The following is a 19,229-nucleotide window of genomic DNA, read 5'->3' on the forward strand; positions in this document are numbered from 1 at the left end:
CCTGTATGAAGCCAACACCTAATAAAGCACGTGAAGCTGAGAAAGCTGCACTACAAGGAGAAGTTAAACGTTAAAGGAACTAAACCTGACGACCCCGGCGGAGAGAAGTCAAGGGGAGACATTACAGCATTCAAATTTATAAGAGGGATGGATAGGGCAGATAGTGACAGGTTGTTTGCATTAAGAGGACCAGGATGAAAGGGACACAGAAGCTGAAAACACGTACGAGCCCTAAGAAGTATTTCTTTAGTCTTATAGAGGCTGAAAAGGGTAATGACTTGTATGAGACGGTGGTGGAGGTAAATTCAGTGCACATCTTCTACATATGATAAGGCCCAAGAGACCAGAAATTAGTAATGCTGCACAAGGGGGTCTAGGAAGCAGGGACAGAAGCTCTCTCGACCTCGATCTCAGCAGGAAAAACTCAGTAAGTACAACTTGATGAGTACACACACATTCTCACTCACACTCTCGTACTCTCACTCTTCTCATTTTCTTCCGTTCTCTCACTCGCTCTCCCTCTCTCTAAAAGCATAATTCTGCTTATCTGGCTACACAGACAATAGGTATTTATGTTAGGTAAAAGGACACAAGTGCAACTAATGTGACATTTTATTATGGCAACGTTTCGCTCTCCAGGAGCTTTGTCAAGCCGTAACGGTTTGACAAAGCTCATGGAGAGCGAAACGTTGCCGCAATAGAATGTTAAATTAGTTGCACTTGTGTCCTTTTACCTAATATATTGTCGGTAATTCTATGAACGTTAATACAATAGTTATTTACACGCACGCACCTCGCTTTTATTGACGAGGCTCCTCGAGCAAGAGAGAGAGAGAGAGCAATCGAGCAACAGAGAGAATGAGAATAATAATGCTGGTAAGGTGTACCTGGAGTTTGTTTCGGTGGTCATTGTCACTGAGGCCAAGACCCAGACCAGGCCTCGCGGTGGAACGCATGATCATCTAGGCTGTTGGTGCTAGCTGCACACAGTCCAACTTATGTACCACAGCCCGGTTGATCAGGAACTGACTAGAGGAATTTATCAAGCGTTCTCAATAATTTAGGTTCCTGACTGACTTGATGCAGACGGTGTAAGTTCTCTTGACATTTTCCAAGTCTGCGATTTTGCCTCCCCTAAATGGGGCAGTGATCCAGTCTAGAGTGAGCAAGTGACTTAAAGAGAGTCATCATTAGCTTGACATGTCTCATCTCTGTGATCCTTGAAAGTGACATCTGATATTATCACTCTAAGTCCTTCACATTAGTTTTTTGCTCTGTTGGGTGAGCTCTTTTTTTTTCATTTCCTCAAGTGTTTTCAGAGCGGAGTAACTGGAATTTGTCCTCATTGAACATATTGTTTTCTGTGGCCCACTGGAGGACTTTGTTCATATCAACCTGGAGATTGTTTACTCAATTGATGCCACTCTTATACAGGCTGAGTGAAGAAAATATATGTTGGAGAACAAGTTTTAGCAGGTCATACTACCTGGAGAGGGTTTCGGGGGTCAACGCCCCCGCGGCCCGGTCTGAGACCAGGCCCCATGGTGGATCAAGGTCTGATTAACCAGGCTGTTACTGCTGGCCGCACGCAAGCTGACGTACGAACCACAGCCCTGTTCGTCAGGTACTGACTTTAGGTGCCTGTCCAGTGCCTTCTTGAAGACAGCCAGGGGTCTATTGGTAATCCCTCTTATGTAGGCTGGGAGGCAATTGAACAGTCTTGGGCCCCGGACACTTATTGTGTTGTCTCTCAGTGTACTCGTGGCGCCCCTGCTTTTCATCGGGGGAATGTTGCATATCCTGCTGAGTCTTTTGCTTTCATAGGGAGTGATTTTTGTGTGCAGGTTTGGTACCGATCTTTCCAGGACCTTCCAAGTGTATATTATGTATCTCTCTCCTGCGTTCGAGGGGATACAGATCAAGGACCTTCAGCCGTTCCCAGTAGTTTAGGTGTCTTTTCGTAATTAGGTGTGCCGTGAATGTTCTTTGTAAACTCTCCTGATCTACAATGTCGCCAGCCTTGAGGGGGCCCGTTATTGTACAGCAGTATTCCAGCCTAGAGGGCACAAGTGAAGGTGAAGGATGGCCTCTTCCTTTCTAACAGAGATGTAATTTTGAATACATGATGAAGCCTTGTGTGTGGCTGAGCCTCGGTGAGGCAGGATTTGTCGCGGTCACTGACGGTGGTCACTTAATCCTGCTACACGGGCTAGTTTGAGTAGGATTATTAGCAGTCGCTTGAGCAGTGAGGACTGGCTTGGGGTTCACACTAATGGGTTTTGAGATGGACACGCCTCAGTTCCACCAGGCAGAGTGACATTAGGATAAATCTTTGAAGAATATAATCCGCTAATAGTGTGAAACCTTCATAAATCATAAATGAACAGTTGGAAACCGTGTACTCGCCTAATTATGGCTGCAGGGGTCGAGTCATAGCTCCTGGCCCCGTGTGTGTATGTGTGTGTGTACCATTTTGTTCTAGGCACATGTCGATTAGACACTAGGCCTGTTGTTTGTGCGTGTGTGTGTGTTGCAGGGGTCGAGTCACAGCTCCTGGCCCCGCCTCTTCACTGGCCGCTACTAGGTCACTCTTCCTGCTCCATGAGCTTTATCATACCTCTTCTTAAAGCTGTGTATGGATCCTGTCTCCACTACATCACTTCCCAGACTATTCCACTTCCTAACAACTCTGCGACTGAAGAAATACTTCCTAACATCCCTGTGTCCCCTTGTTGCTGTTTCCCATATCTGGAACATCCTCCCTCTCTCCACCTTGTCGATTCCTCTCAGTATTTTATGTCGTTATCATATTACACCTATCTCACCTGTCCTCCAGTGTCGTCAGGTCGGTTTCCTTAACCTCTCCTCGTAGGACATGTCCCTTAGCTCCGGGACTAGTCTTGTTGCAAACCTTTGCACATTCTCTAGTTTCCTTACGTGCTTGGCTAGGTGTGGATTGCAAACTGGTGCCGCATACTCCAATACAGGCCTAACGAACGATTTCTTATTGAGATGCTGGAATGCTGTTCTTAGGTTTGCTAGGTGCCCGCATGCTGCAGCAGTTATTTGGTTGATGTGCGCCTCAGGAGATGTGCCCGGTATTATACTCACCCTTAGATCCTTTTCCTTGAGTGAGGTTTTAGTCTCTGGCCCCCTAGACTGTACTCCGTCTGCGGTCTTTGCCCTTCCGCAATCTTCATGACTTTGCATTTGGTGGGGTTGAACTCCAGGAACCAGTTGCTGGACCACGCCTGCAGCCTGTCCAGATCCCTTTGGAGTTCTGCCTGGTCCTCGTCCGATTGAATTCTTCTCATCAACTTCACATCATTTGCAAACAGGGACACTTCGGAGTCTTTTCCTTTCGTCATGTCGTTCACAAATACCAGAAACAGCACTGAACCTAAGACTAACCCCTGTGGCACCCCACTCGTTACAGGTGCCCACTCTGACACCTTGCCACGCACCATGACTCGCTGTTGTCATCATGACAGGTATTCCCTGATCCATTGTAGTGCCTTCACTGTTATCCCTGCCTGGTCCTCCAGCTTTTGCACTAATCTCTTGGGTGGAACTGTATCAGTCGCCTTCTTACAGTCCAAGAAAATACAGTCTACCCACCCCCCTCTCTTTCTCTTACTGCTGTCACCCTGTCATAGAACTCCAGTAGGTTTGTGACAGGATTTCCTGTCCCTGAACTCGTGCTGGCTGTCGTTGATAAGCTCATTCCTTTCTAGGTGCTTCACCACTCTTCTTCTGATAATCTTCTCCATGACTTTGCATACTATACATGGTAGTGACACTGGTCTGTAGTTTAATGCTTAATGTCTTTTTTTTTTTTTAAATTGGGAGTATGTGTGTACTCAGTTGTACTCACCTAGTTGAGGTTGCAGGGGTCGAGTCCAAGCTCCTGGCCCCTGCCTCTTCACTGGTCGCTACTAGTTCACTCTCCCTGAACCATGAGCTTTATCATACCTCTGCTTAAAGCTATGTATGGACTCTGCCTCCACTACATCGCTTCCCAAACTATTCCACTTCCTGACTACTCTGTGGCTGAAGAAATACTTCCTAACATCCCTGTGATTCATCTGTCTTCAACTTCTAACTGTGTCCCATCTCTGGAACATCCTGTCTTTGTCCACCTTGTCAATTCCTCTCAGTATTTTGTATGTCGTTATCATGTCCCCCCTATCTCTCCTGTCCTCCAGTGTCGCCAGGTCGATTTCCCTTAACATCTCCTCGTAGGACATACCTCTTAGCTCTGGGACTAGTCTTGTTGCAAACCTTTGCACTTTCTCTAGTTTCTTTACGTGCTTGGCTAGGTGTGGGTTCCAAACTGGTGCCGCATACTCCAATATGGGCCTAACGTACACTGTGTACAGGGTCCTGAACGATTCCTTATTAAGATGTCGGAATGCTGTTCTGAGGTTTGCTAGGCGCCCATATGCTGCAGCAGTTATTTGGTTGATGTGCGCTTCAGGAGATGTGCCTGGTGTTATACTCACCCCAAAATCTTTTTCCTTGAGCGAGGTTTGTAGTCTCTGGCCCCCTAGACTGTACTACGTCTGCAGTCTTCTTTGCCCTTCCCCAATCTTCATGACTTTGCTCTTGGTGGGGTTGAACTCCAGGAGCCAATTGCTGGACCAGGTCTGCAGCCTGTCCAGATCCCTTTGTAGCTCTGCCTGGTCTTCGATCGAATGAATTCTTCTCATCAACTTCATCTGCAAACAGGGACACTTCGGAGTCTATTCCTTCCGTCATGTCGTTCACAAATACCAGAAACAGCACTGGTCCTAGGACTGACCCCTGTGGGACCCCGCTGGTCACAGGTGCCCACTCTGACACCTCGCCACGTACCATGACTCGCTGCTGTCTTCCTGACAAGTATTCCCTGATCCATTGTAATGCCTTCCCTGTTATCCCTGCTTGGTCCTCCAGTTTTTGCACTAATCTCTTGTGTGGAACTGTGTAAAACGCCTTCTTGCAGTCCAAGAAAATGCAATCCACCCACCCCTCTCTCTCTTGTCTTACTGCTGTCACCATGTCATAGAACTCCAGTAGGTTTGTGACACAGGATTTCCCATCCCTGAAACCATGTTGGCTGCTGTTGATGAGATCATTCCTTTCTAGGTGTTCCACCACTCTTCTGATAATCTTCTCCATGACTTTGCATACTATACATGTCAGTGACACTGGTCTATAGTTTAATGGTTCATGTCTGTCTCCTTTTTTAAAGATTGGGACCACATTTGCTGTCTTCCATGCCTCAGGCAATCTCCCTGTTTGGATAGATGTATTGAATATTGTTGTTAGGGGTACACATAGCGCCTCTGCTCCCTCTCTCAGGACCCATGGAGAGATGTTATCCGGCCCCATTGCCTTCGAGGTATCTAGCTCACTCAGAAGCCTCTTCACTTCTTCCTCGGTTGTGTGTACTGTGTCCAGCGCTTGGTGGTGTGCCCCACCTCTCCGTCTTTCTGGAGCCCCTTCTATCTCCTCTGTGAACACTTCTTTGAATCTCTTGTTGAGTTCCTCTCGTGTGTGTGTGTGTGTCTGTGTTTCTTTGTGTGTCTTTGTGTGTCTGTGTGTCACGCTCACGCGCTTGTGCTCGCGCCTCACTGCCCTCTTCCCTTTCAGGCTCTTTTCAAACCGTACGCTTTCCCACCCAGTCCTCCTCATGTGTGTACACTCAGTCAAAACTCATCGCATCCCAGTCTACCCTGACCAGGATCCCTGTGCTACCAGCTGAGATACCAAGTGACATGGGTAATAATTTACACTGAGTAAGGTTTTTCATCTTGGGCACACACAGCAACTTGTTTTCTCTGTATCGAGATAAGCAAAATTTCAACACTAAACAACCACTTTAAGATGCCTTTAGAGATACAACCACTACTTAATTTTAGTACCCTTCATCGCTCTACTGGATCATCTAGGCATTTTGGTGCCAGTTCCTCGCCGGGAATGTTTGTTTTAGCAAATACCACAGTAGCGGTGCCACTGACAGTTATCATCGTTGTCGTGTTAGTCATCAGCGGGAGGCCAGAAACAACAGTGTACTGGTGCAGTCCATGTAAGGTACGCTGATGATACTGCGATGTAGCCCCATCTCAGTACTGTATGTGCCACTCGAGTTAGCTCTTCATTCTTGTAGATAGGAAGTACAGTGCCTGCACAAAGTGTGGGTGAGAATGTTGCGGTTCAGAGGGTTCATTTGAATTAAGTCCGCGCATTTCTGGCAAGACTGCTATTACATGATGGATGGTGAATGTGTTTTCTTCTTTGGGTCATCTTTCCTTGATGAGAGGCAGCCGGTATTTATTATGATGCGTTTGAATTTATTAGGTTATCCTAGGTTAAATTTGTCATATTTATGCCATAAGAATTATTGCATAAATTGTTTGTTAAATGATTTGTAAATGTCCTTATTACAACCCAGGATTTCAAATGGCCTGTTATCCCAGGTGTAATGGGAGCAAATAAACACAGTAGAAAAAGTTTAGACTTATATTATCCTTCACCAATTTAGAACAGCAATATGTACACTATGTACAGTGATAAATATAGTGCACTCCACGGTAAGCAAGGCAGAAATAGAAGCCATTGCTTCAACCAGCTCTAGAATGGGAATGACAAGGGCAGACAGGAGAGCGGTTGAGATTGCCAATCATTCTTATTGGCTAGAACCTGGTCACTAGTTGAACGATGGGGCCCCATCATCAACTCTTAGCAACCTGGTTCGCTGGTTGGGGGAGATAGCCTGTAAATGAGGGTGTGTCCATGCGCCGAATAAAGGTTACGTACTCTTTGCATGCCACAGTCCTTAATAATGTTTACTCAGAGTTTACACTTAGAGCGAGTATTAACTGCATCCATTTTCTCTTACAGTTGGAGAACATCAGTGCGTCCCTGGCTTACCTTGCTGGGGTCGGGGTGGCCCTCGACGGTCTTACGGCCAAAGATATTAAAGACGGCAATCTCAAGGCCATCCTCTCGCTCTTCTTTGCTCTCTCCAGGTAAGAGTGTCAAACTTTGCTTTTATATTGAGTTACTGCAACACTACCAGTCAGCTGTAAGTAAAACCCGAGAAACATAGAAATAGCCTAGATAGTCATCACGAATATGTTTGGTGAAGTGTTCTGTTGTGATTTCATGCAGTAGTTAACTTTGTCTCATGGTAGCTTTTGTAAAAACTAAGTTAGGACAATTCAAAATAGTCATACAGTGCAACTTATTCATTTGGCTCTTAATTTCCAGTATGCATATGCATCCATGCATATGCAGTGGTTAACCCACAAATGAATCTTCAGTCTTTAGACGAAGTTTCGGCCCATACTGGACCAAATAAATTTGGTGATAATGGTCCAGGACTAACAGAACCATTGGTGTTTTTTATTAGTTTGGAGGTTACCTGTGAATTGTTCCAGGCACGGTATTGTAACTTTTAGTCCTCTTGTCAGTATACTTATTTGTTTGTCAGTAGTCCCCTCTGCAGACCTATATGTAGTGATTTCGACTATAATTATTTGTTGATTTAAAAACTGCTAACCAGTGCAGCTCTTTACATGATAGTACAGAGAAAATGACGCTGTTGAAGCAAACTAACCGAAGTTGCCCAAACTTAACCTATGTGGAAAATACTGTATATATTTTCCAGAAATTCAGTATTTTTATGTAATAATTTATGTAATATGTAATAATATTTATGTCATAGAAAACGGAAAGCCTGCATCTGCGCAGACGGGACTAGCCATCTTGGTTTTTGAATTTGTATTAGAAACGTTGGTGAATGGGGAAGAATTTTTCGTGCTCTAGAGGTTAAAATTGTGTTGGCACCTCTCAAATAGGAGGCGAAATTGGTGGATATGCATTCCTGCATAACTTGAGATATCAGGCAACTGGACAAGACAGCTCCAGGAACCTCAGATAAGTCTTATGTAGTAACCTGGCCAGTGTTATTTTCATAGACAGTGAGATTTTCTGAGTATGATACACATTAATCTCCAGTCAAATTGGTGAGTGTTATGATTAAGATATATCCTCCTTCTGTTATATAAATGTGTGTATATACTATAATCTTTTTTTAATTTTAATATACAGTCCACAAATTTATATATTTACCAGCATTCTTGGTGTATGTATATTTCAAAACTTGTGGTTTTGACAGTGGTAGGTATCGAAGGGGGACATTTTTTGCGACCTAGGTGTCCCAAATTCCTACTTGTCTATTAACATTGATAAATAATAATTGTCTTTGTTATTTACTGTTATGTACATAATGAGTTACATACAGATAAATGCAATTTTCCACAACCTAAGTTAACATTAGGCTAGTGCTGCAGTAGTAACCACCATGTTGAATTCAGAGTGCTCTCGTGTCTAGGCTTTCTGAGTGCTCTCGTGTCTAGGCTTTCTGAGTGCTCTCGTGTCTAGGCGTTCTGAGTGCTCTCGTGTCTAGGCGTTCTGAGTGCTCTTGTACATATTTTAGTTAACATAAACGATTTTCGTGTAAAATTTAGGCTAGAGACTGTCGGATAATGACTAACCAAAAATTAATAAAATAATTGATGCTGTGAAATGACCTTTTGAATCACCATTTTCTTGCAGATATAAGCAACAGCAAAAGCAAGCACAACAGGAACGAAAAGAACTCGAGAAACTAAGAGAGAAGAAGCAGGAGAGCGAAATGGTGACGACCGCAGCATCAAAGTAAGTTATCTTACGAGACTTACATCATTCTCCTAATTATTAATTAGGAGAATGATGATGCAAAACGAAGTAGTACTCTACACATATGCAACTGTGTATGGTAATCTATGTAACTGTAATAGTGTATACCTGAATAAACTTGTATTGTGTGATGGGCTGCATCAGAAAAGGGCGAGTTACCCCTGAATGACTCGCTGTTTTCTGAGAATTATCTCTTGGCTCCGTTTTCTCTTATGGGAGGATCCATTACTTGCAAGGGATAACTCTGCCATAAGAAGATTAAGATTTCGTTCGGATTTTTAACCCCGGAGGGTTAGCCACCCAGGATAACCCAAGAAAGTCAGTGCGTCATCGAGGACTGTCTAACTTATTTCCATTGGGGTCCTTAATCTTGTCCCCCAGGATGCGACCCACAATAGTCGACCCGGTGGTCTGGTGGCTAAAGCTCCCGCTTCACACACGGAGGGCCCGGGTTCGATTCCCGGCGGGTGGAAACATTTGACACGTTTCCTTACACCTGTTGTCCTGTTCACCTAGCAGCAAATAGGTACCTGGGTGTTAGTCGACTGGTGTGGGTCGCATCCTGGGGGACAAGATTAAGGACCCCAATGGAAATAAGTTAGACAGTCCTCGATGACGCACTGACTTTCTTGGGTTATCCTGGGTGGCTAACCCTCCGGGGTTAAAAATCCGAACGAAATCTTATCTTATCTTATCTTATCTTAACACCCAGGTACCTATTTGCTGCTAGGTGAACAGGACAACAGGTGTAATGAAACGTGTCGAAATGTTTCCACCCGCCGGGAATCGAACCCGGGCCCTCCGTGTGTGAAGCGGGAGCTTTAGCCACCAGGCCACCGGGCCATAGAGACTGCTTTTTACACAACATGCGTAGTAATATAATATATCATTATTTCTACAAGTCCATGTACAAAGTATACAGGCCTAGCTGACATCAATGACATGCTACTATATAGAAAGCCGCTTGTTATGCAGAGCATTTCGGGCAAATTAGGTCAGTTTTGTCCCAGGATGCGACCCACTCCAATCGACTAACACCCAGGTACCCATTTTACTGATGGGGAACATAGACAACCGGTGTAAAGAAACATGCCCAATGTTTCTACCCTTGCTGGAAATCGAACCCAGACACTAGCCGTGTGAAGCGAGAGCTTTTGCCACCAGGCCACGGGACACCGTTCAAATGATATAGTTAGGATTATTAATCTGTAGGGTTAATAACCCAAGTTAACCCAGTTAAGTCTGTGTGTCATGGGGAACTGTCGGTTTTTTTTTTTTCACTGGAGTCCCTTAATCCTCTTCTTAAGAATGCGACACATAAGTCGACTAGCACCCACGTACCTACTTAATTGATGTTGGGTGAACAGAGGCAGCAGGTGTAAAGAAACAAATAACAAAAAAGGCACAATACCGTGACTGGAACGATACACAAATAACCCGCACATAGAAGAGAGAAGCTTACGACGGCGTTTCGGTCCGACTTGGACCATTTACAAAGTCACACTTGTAAATGGTCCAAGTCGGACCGAAGCGTCGTCGTAAGTTCCTCTCTTCTGTGTGCGGGTTATTTGTGTAAAGAAACATTCGCAACGCCTCACCCGTGCCAGGAAGCAGTCCCCGTTCCCTCAGTGTATTAACTAAGGACACTCATCAAGCGATCAGCCTGCTAATTCATAACATTTATATTTGGTTTGTAAATAAATTTTCTACATTTAGGCCTTGTTTTTTCAAAACGGACCTGAACACATACATGAAGTCAGTACCTGACCAGCCGGGCTGTGGCTCGTACGTTGGACTGCGTCCGGTCAACAGCCTGGTTGATCAAGCCCTGATGCACCGGGAGGCCTGGTCATGGACCAGGCCGCAGGGGCGTTGACCCCCGTAACACCCTTCAGGTAGGGTCAAGGTAGTATCTGCCGGATTATTTAAGTAAACTAAAAAATATGTTTATTATTGGCTTTTTCAATCGCGGTGAATCTGTTCTTGTTATTCTTAGTGATGGGAGGATTTTTTTTTTTTTTTTTTTTTTTTTTTTTTTTTTTTTTGACTTTTTTTTTTTAACCAATTGTATTCTGTATTTCACCTTGTATTACAACAAAGTTGCAACATAAGTAAGTACATTATATCAAAAGAATTGGACCACTTATAAGCAAATAAATTTTATTCAATAAAATGTACATAATACAAAATTAGAAGGCATTATTTCATATATTTAAAGGGTATATAAACATTATCGTCTGTAAAGGATGAGACAGTGCTATAATTATTCTTTATGTCGGGATATAGAACGAAAAGAGAATTTTGTCGAGTACTCTGCTTTGAGGAACAGTTTTTCACTATGGCAGCCTCGGATTTTTATGTGTAAATTCGGAATTAGATACATGTGCAACATCTGGGTATCTTTATTTGTAGACGTTTCGCTAACCAGTGTCTTTATCAGTACAGTACAAGGACACATTGTGAAGACTGTAGGTGAAGAACACCATAGTTCTGAAGAATCTGAAGCACGGGTAGAAAGATTGGCGCTTATATAAGCGCCAATCGTTCTGCTACATCTTTCCAGCATATTTCAGTAAGGTCATGGTTTATTTGGTTCCAGTTAATGTTTTATTCAAATTAAATCTGTTGAAAACATTTATGAATATTTGTTTTGAGTTGTTCAAAACCAGTGTGTTCGCATATACTCTTGACGAGTTCCGAGAGATTTTTCTACTCCCAGAGTCTGGCCTCGGGCCAGGCTCATCTGGTGTTTGCCTGGTCAATCAGGTGTTGCTACTGGTGGCCTGCTGACCCATATATCCATCACAGCTTGGTTGATGAAGCACGTGGGGAAGATACTTATTCAGGTGCCAGATCAACCAGGCTGTGATGGATATGTGGGTCAGCGAGCCAACAGCAATAGGTCTGAAGGTCAATTAGGCCGTGTTCCTTGTGTACTTTTTGAATCCTGGTTACCAGTAGGCAGTTACGGGGGGTCACCACCGCCTCTCGACCTGGTCTCAGACAAAGCCTTCCAGTTACTGTGTAAATCAACCCGCCTGTTGTTGTCAGCTGCAAGAAGATCAACGTATGCACAACCAAGATAAAAAATTGACTTTTGGAACTTGCCAGTTTCCCTCTTGAAGAAATCTGCGGATCTGATAATTTCCCTTAAATATGAAATGGTGGTGTTGAAGGGTCTTTGTCTACTTACATTTGTTTTTCTGTTAATGTTCTTTTGCACCCCTTCTTTTCATTGGAGATATTTTTAAACCGTCTGCCAAGCCTCTTACTTTAATGTGGAGTGGTTTCGGTGTACAGATTTGTAACGAGTCCCTCAAAAAAATTCAGGCGTAAATTGTGATACATCCCTTGTCTATGTTCCAGGTACAATTTGAGCATTCCCAGTAATTCGGATATATGATTTAACTCATACGAGCTGTTTAAGATTTCTGTATATTCTCCAATTCTGCAGTTTCGCCTACCTTAAGGGTGCTATTAGTATACAGCAGTATTACAGCCAGTGATGAAAATCATCATTGGTTTGAGATATCTTATTCTGATGGCTAATTATCTAGCCTGTCATTTTCACTACAGATGTGATTATCACATTGATGTGATCCTTGAGCGTGAAATCCTCTGGCATTATCAATCCCAAGTCTCTTACATTAAAATTTAAATCTATTGAGTGATTCGATTTTATCTTACACTTCATTCCAGTCTCTATTTCCTCACTTTTCCATAGCGGAATGAGAAATTTGTCCTCATTGAACATCATTTGGTTGTCAGTAGCCCACTGAAAGACTGTTTACATCTGCTTGGAGATTTGCTGTGTTTTCATTGGATAACACTTTCATAAGAAAGAGACTGAGGAGACAGTCACATGAAGGAAGTCTGGCAAGACTCCCTTCCCAAATCTCCCTATGAAACTTAGCACATCCTCTCACAGCCCAAACATCCCTTATAACCTCCATTACTTCCTTCCACTTTCCCTTCCTACATTCCTCTAAATAGCTTACTACAATCCCTTGCAACCCTCACCACTCCCTTTTCCCTTGCCCACCTGTTGTGGGTTGCATCCAGGTAAAAATGTGCTGGAAAACTCCAATCCTGCTGGAGTGCCGTACACAGTATAAGAAAACACTCCAGTGGTGTGAGTCAGAAGCTACAGCACCTCCTGGAAGTATCGCTGTACCTCATCATGTTAATTAAATGACATTCTTCCTTCGATATCCTCTTATGCAGCTCACCCTGCTCCCCGCACCACCCCCTCAAAATCCCCTAGAGGGACCAACCTGTTCTCTGGCAGCACCCCGGTATCCCTGGTTACTACTTGCCATAAGAGCAGCTCCTAGTACTGCAGCAGTCTGTCTTACATACGCCCGTCAGAATGCAGTCTAGTCTGCATTATAGTAATTACGTGAATACTCAGTACAGTGCGCAGGAGAGCTATTTCCCAGGGAAGCATCTCCAGGGACAGGAAGCAACTAAACGAGGAAGGTAAATTAAAAACAGTTAACTTGTGGCTACGGATGATTGCAAGTGAGTGTAAACAATTATGAGCTTTATGTAAGCAAGTCTAGCATAATCCTATGCAAAAATTTAAATGACTTTATAATAACTTAAAGAGGGCGCGGTGGGTGGACGATCTGCAGCGCACTCTTTCTAATTCTGGGAAGATCGTAAATATTGAACAGTAGTTAGTATGTATCTGTGAGAGCGGTGTTGTCGTCGGGGAGGCTCTTAGTTAACCTGTGTCGTGTTGGAGTAAATGATCTGTGGTTCAAAAAAATATTTATTGTTTGTGATTTACTCGTAGTTTATATGTAAATGTCAAGCATCACCACCCCTCAGCCTGGTCCCAGACTAGGCGTCCTTATTGATGACGTAATTAGCCAGGTTATTAGTGCTTGCTGCACGCAACCCGATGTAATCACTACAGCCTGGATGATCATGAATCTCTTTTAGGAGCTTAGCAAGTTCACTTTTCGTAATTTCCCTTCTTTTTCTTTGGCATGGTTTTGAAAACCCTTGCTCCTCATGACCATATATTTTTAAAAGGGGTGGACCGGTAAGCCAGTGGAAGGCCTCGGTCAGATGACCAAAAGCTGGAGCTGCGGGTCGTCATATGACTAAGACCCGCGTCAGGAAATGCGTGTCCTGTTTCCTGACAAATCTTACCTAACTTTGAACCTCTTGCTCGTTGAAAGTTATTTTAGTGTACTTGTTCTACTCTGTTTTTTCACTGGTGTATTTTCCATTGTTGAGTCTACTGTTCTCGTTATGGGGAATTCAATGTGCAGGTTTTCAGCCGGTCCTTCCTGTCTTTTGAAGAGGTTATAATACCTTGGTTTGCATCTAGACATTGAATTTATGGAACACAGATTAGAATGTTAACTTTGTTTTACACAGTGAGATTACGTGAAGGAGTTTAATATTAAATTGTAATTATTTTTTAACGAAAGCGTGATTATGTACGGAATGCTGCAACACTTCGGTAATGATAGGGGGTTGTTTTTTCCCTTTCATCGTTTTCAATCTCGCTTTCCTCCTTCTCCTCCTCCTCCTCCTCCCCTCCTTCCCCCTCCCCCTCCCTTCCCCTCCTCAAAACCCCCTGCCCTTCCTCCTACCCTTTCCCCTCCACCTCCCTCCCCCATTCTCTCTCTCTCTCTCTCTCTCTCTCTCTCTCTCTCTCTCTCTCTCTCTCTCTCTCTCTCTCTCTCTCTCTGGATACACTTGCAGTTTAATACACACGTGGGAAGATAATGTAGCACTCGTGAAAATAAATGCTTCCAGGGCAACGTAAAATCACTGGTCCGTTTACGGGCGCCACGCGGGGATACCATCTTGACGAGCTCACCTAAGTTAATTTGCATAGCGTCTTCCATAACAGGCAGGAGGGCGGAGGTGTTGGTGGGCAGTGGCTGCGGCGGCGGCAGTCGAGTCTGGCCCGGGAGGAACCTTAGTCTGTCTCACCTACCAAGGTCGCTCCTCTCTTCAAGGACGCCAGTCTTTTTTTTTTTTTTTTTTTTTTTAAGATACCTTTCTCGCCTGTTTTGGCCGTGGTCGTTGGATTTTTTAAAAGAGACGAGTGAAACACAGGATATATGATTTAAGTGTGCAAATGGAAGACATGAATAAATAAAGGGGATGTAAATAACGCGCTTACAAAAATTCTAAGACATTAGTCGCAACAGTGAGTTCATTTTTTATTTTTTTTTATATTTATATGGAATATAGGAAAGCACTGCTTTGGTAATAGTTGTAGGTGAGTGGAACAAGCTCCCGGTTTTGTGAGAATTGGATTTTGCTAGCTAGCATGAGTTAGTAAAGCCTGCTGCAGTGCTCCTTTATATTCTTATGTTTAATTAATCGAATATAGAGATGCCAGGATACCGTAAAATACGTGGAGAAATAGTTGGAGATAATCAGCCTTCAGGGAAGATAGTTGTTTGAAGTCTCTTAAGAGAAACTTAATGTGAGGGAGGGTTGAAGGCAGTGTCAAGGGACAGGAACGTTTGGGGGGTGAGATTAGAGGGAGAGAGAGAGGTAGTGATGGAAGAGTCGGTGGTGATTTGCAACATTCTCCCCTGCTCGCTGCAGTTAATTGAATATTGTCTTCAGTTCCGGATTTTCTTGGGGATTTTATTGCTGCCTGTCTTTAAGACATCCTGCGAGGGAGTGTAGCGGTTTTTAGTGTTTTACATGCATGCACAACACCGTCTGTCGGGCTTCCTGTCTTGCTTTGTTACGGTTTTTTGTTCTAAGCTCATTTCAGCTGTCGAGGCAACTTCTATTTTGTTTAAGCCGTGCTCTTACAGTCCAGCGACCCCTAAGCAGTAGATTGCCCAGGTAACGTTTTTACTTGCTATTTCCACTGAAGTATTTCGACTCAGATATTGTATCTGTTAGCCAGGGTTTTATAAACTATTTGTTAGTTAGGTCTTAATCTACAGATTATCTCATATCTCGCAAAGAATATATTAGTTTGGGGGACGTATTGACATAGGAGCAATATAAAAACCTGCGTGAGAGAAACGTTAAAACTTCTATAACCCAACATAAATGTCAGAGGTGTATCAAACATTGCATACTGTTTGCATGTCTTGGCTCATGTGTACTTTCCACCTTTACTTTCACAGTCATGTGTGGTAAAATGTCTCCGTCTCGTTTGTAACTTGGATGTTTTTGTCAATATTGTTTACTTCTCAGTATGTGTAAGTGCAGCCTCAGGAACTGTGAAACATTAACCTGACAATTTGGATGTGTTCATGTAAAATGAGTTATAGAAAATAAATTTTGATTTACTGTAGAGAGGAGACTGAGAATAATAATAATAATTTTGTGATGTGAATTTAATTAAAAACAATTTGACACAAAGTTCTTAGGAAACAGGCATTTTTTTTCACCTCATTGTTTGAAAATGAGGAATTCAAATTGACTTTTACTTTCGTACCTTTTCGACTGTTCAATGGTATATTTTGAAGAGGAATTTGATTTTGTGAAGTATTCACGGAATTAAAATACTCCGTACAGGATCATCGAAGCTGACAGGAAATAATAAATTGTTTTATTAAAATGTTGCATAACACAAAAGCGTCTTCACGTTATAAGTACGTCAGGTGTTTTCATTATCATAACTACTTCCCATTATGAGTACGTCAGATGTTAACTTCTCCCTATTGTGAGTACATCATGTGTTATAACTACTCCCCATTACGAGTTCGCCAGGTATTATCATCATAAAACAAACATAACTCTTTGACTTCAAGACAGCCGTGGAGGAATGGGAGCACTGTATTGACTTTGTAGCTGATTTAAGGAAGGGATTACTAATAAGCTTCCTGGAAGACGCTCCAAGATACGTTATATACGATTAAGTTTTTTTCGTCGGTGATTAAGCGCTGTTGTTGCGTATAATGAAGTTCATGCAAGCTGTTGGATTGAATATTTAATGTTTTTTTATTATTTTAACATTTCAGTAATTCTGGACGTTTAGGAAGTTTTATGGTGATATTGTTTTGGATATTTCTGAACATTGTCATTACCAAGTAAAATGTTAAGTACATTAGATTTTGATAAAACTTAAGAAATCATCTTGGTGGTGTGATGAGACACACTGACACCAGAACAGATGTCTGGTGATACACGTAAAGATTTAAACGTTATTCAAATAACCCGCGCATAGGAGAGAGGAGCTTTTAAGACGGCGTTTCGGTCCGGCTTGGACCATTTACATTTACGACAGTGTGATTTTGTAAATGATCCAAGTCGGACAGAAACGTCAGTCATAAGCTCCTCTCTCCTATATACGAGTTATTTGTGTATTGTTCCAGTCACGGTGTTGTGCCTTTTTGTTATTTATAGAGTTAAACGTTTCCTGGGATTTCTCGGCCACCATGTTGCTAAACGCACCTTTTTTTTTATTTGCCATTTGTAATTAAATCCAGTTTTTATAGAGTTATGCAAGTTACCTTAACATAACTGTAATCTGAGAGTTTACAAGACACGTTTATAAGTTTGGGTTATTCATCTCGTCCTAGCAATAACTTAGTAAAATAAGGATAGTTTATGAGAGAAGCTGTAAAATAAGGACAGTTTATGAGAGAAGCTGTAAAATAAGGATAGTTTATGAGAGAAGCTGTAAAATAAGGATAGTTTATGAGAGAAGCTGTAAAATAAGGATAGTTTATGAGAGAAGCTGTAACTGACCTAGTATATGAACACCTGACAAATTGGACCAGACACTTTAATACAGTATGGGAAAACTTTATGAATGAGACAGCTTCACTTGGTTTACCAACTTTAGATCAATGTCTTGATGAAACGTTATTTTTGAGAAACTGTGTTACAGACACGAGGATTCTTGTCTGGGTGTGGGCGTGTGTTCGGGATTGAACGTGTGAAGGTGTAGCCGTGGTTATCAGGGTGTGTGGGTTTGGCCTTCCAGTGTAGGCGTGCATTTGGGCATTGGCATACGTGAACACCGGTCTCAGATAAATGTTTCTAGATGAGTGTGGGCGTGAGTGTGGGTGACCCACAGTAAGGCGGAGAGGTACAAAAAGGTTCAGTAACTTTCGTGTTGTATTAGCCAGGGTGGCGAGGTGGTAACGTACGGTATACATTAAAGAACCCTTCTTGACGCTTCCCAGCTCTTCCCTGTCCTGACACAACCTAACCCATCCTGACTACCTAACCTTCCATGATGCTACGAATCCTCACACTGGCTGATAGTTTCATCAGCAACCAGGACCATTACTTAACCTTAGCTTGTACAATCTTTCGGTCGAGTCTGTTGCCTTTGTGGTTCGAATTCTTATCTAATTTTGTACTTAAATGTATGATCTTTTCGCCACTCAGAGGGACCTGGGACCTTCATCAAGGTCCTAGGACCGAAACGCAGGTCCTTATGCTTAACCTTACTCTCGTATATTTATCTAAGTTTTTTTTTGAAGCTCAGCATGACTCGTATAGCTTTAGCTCTTGTTTGTAAATGTAATATTTTTAAAGCTACCGCTAAGGTATAAATTCCACTAAGTAGCTGACAATTTGTTCAACTCATTCACAACTCTATTGCCAAGTCAGTAATTTTTCTATATTTCTAAATCTGAATTTATGCAATCTAAACGCGTTAAATCCATAAGGGGCTGGTTACCTCGCATACCAGCTACGGAAACCTCTGGCTTACTTTGTGCTGATCATTTTTTTCTGAAACGTTTATCAAACTTAAGAGCCAAGGTATTCAGTAGCGGCTCGACGTATTTGTTTATAGTGTTGAAATTAGACATATTGCCGCATGTTGTTGCATTCCATCAACGACGAATTTAGTGTTTTATAATATATCATTAACACTACGGCATTATTAAAATTAGTTCTATTATTCCTTATATTTGTGTCGAACCACCACATGATCATCATCCCCAGGTACGTAGAGAGTACATCTATGTTGATATAGTCTACGTTTCAAGTCCTACGTTTTCTCAATAAAACATTGATCATGATAGGCACACTCAATATTGGATTCCAGCATTTATCTGGGTGTGCTCCGAAAACATTTTTACAAACAAGACTTGTCAGAGACAGTGCTCACATCATTATGGTAGAGAAAATTGACCTTAGAGAAATCCCATCTAGAAATGCAACAAACACAAATGAACAAATTTGTTCACAATTTCTCCTAGTTTGCATACTGAGTTTTATCGAAAGTTTTCCAGCCGTAAAAACTGGTCCGTGTGTTTCGTGTGTTAAGAGGAAACTGTGTCTAATAATAAACTGTGAGTCGCAAGTGACATACACGAGTGTGTGTGTGTGTCATAGAAATGTCTGCTCGATATCTCTTTATGGACACTGATGACTCGTATCTTATCTCACCTTTGATTGACACTCCTCGTTTGAGATATCCTTTACATTCGTTCCATATTTTGTGTTTTTTGAACACTTCCTTTTGTATGTATGTATTCCTTTTTTTGACACTTGTATATGTTGCGTTTCTTATATATCGGATTTAAATGGCTTGTAGACAA

General features: G+C 42.5%; 1 protein-coding gene across 2 annotated transcripts in view; it reads left to right on the forward strand.

Annotated features, from left to right (window-relative positions):
- The window catches only part of LOC128695331 (neuron navigator 2-like), a 1,199,990-nt gene that overhangs the window by 918,943 nt on the left and 261,818 nt on the right, over positions 1-19,229 (forward strand). For both annotated transcript variants that reach the window (XM_070095407.1, XM_053785832.2), the window contains 2 exons: positions 6,886-7,013; positions 8,605-8,706. In XM_070095407.1, coding sequence (XP_069951508.1) covers positions 6,886-7,013; positions 8,605-8,706 — 230 coding nt within the window. The remainder of the gene's footprint in view (positions 1-6,885; positions 7,014-8,604; positions 8,707-19,229) is intronic.

Source organism: Cherax quadricarinatus, chromosome 50 (assembly GCF_038502225.1).
Source record: "Cherax quadricarinatus isolate ZL_2023a chromosome 50, ASM3850222v1, whole genome shotgun sequence".
In the NCBI taxonomy this organism is placed as follows: Eukaryota; Metazoa; Arthropoda; class Malacostraca; order Decapoda; family Parastacidae; genus Cherax; species Cherax quadricarinatus.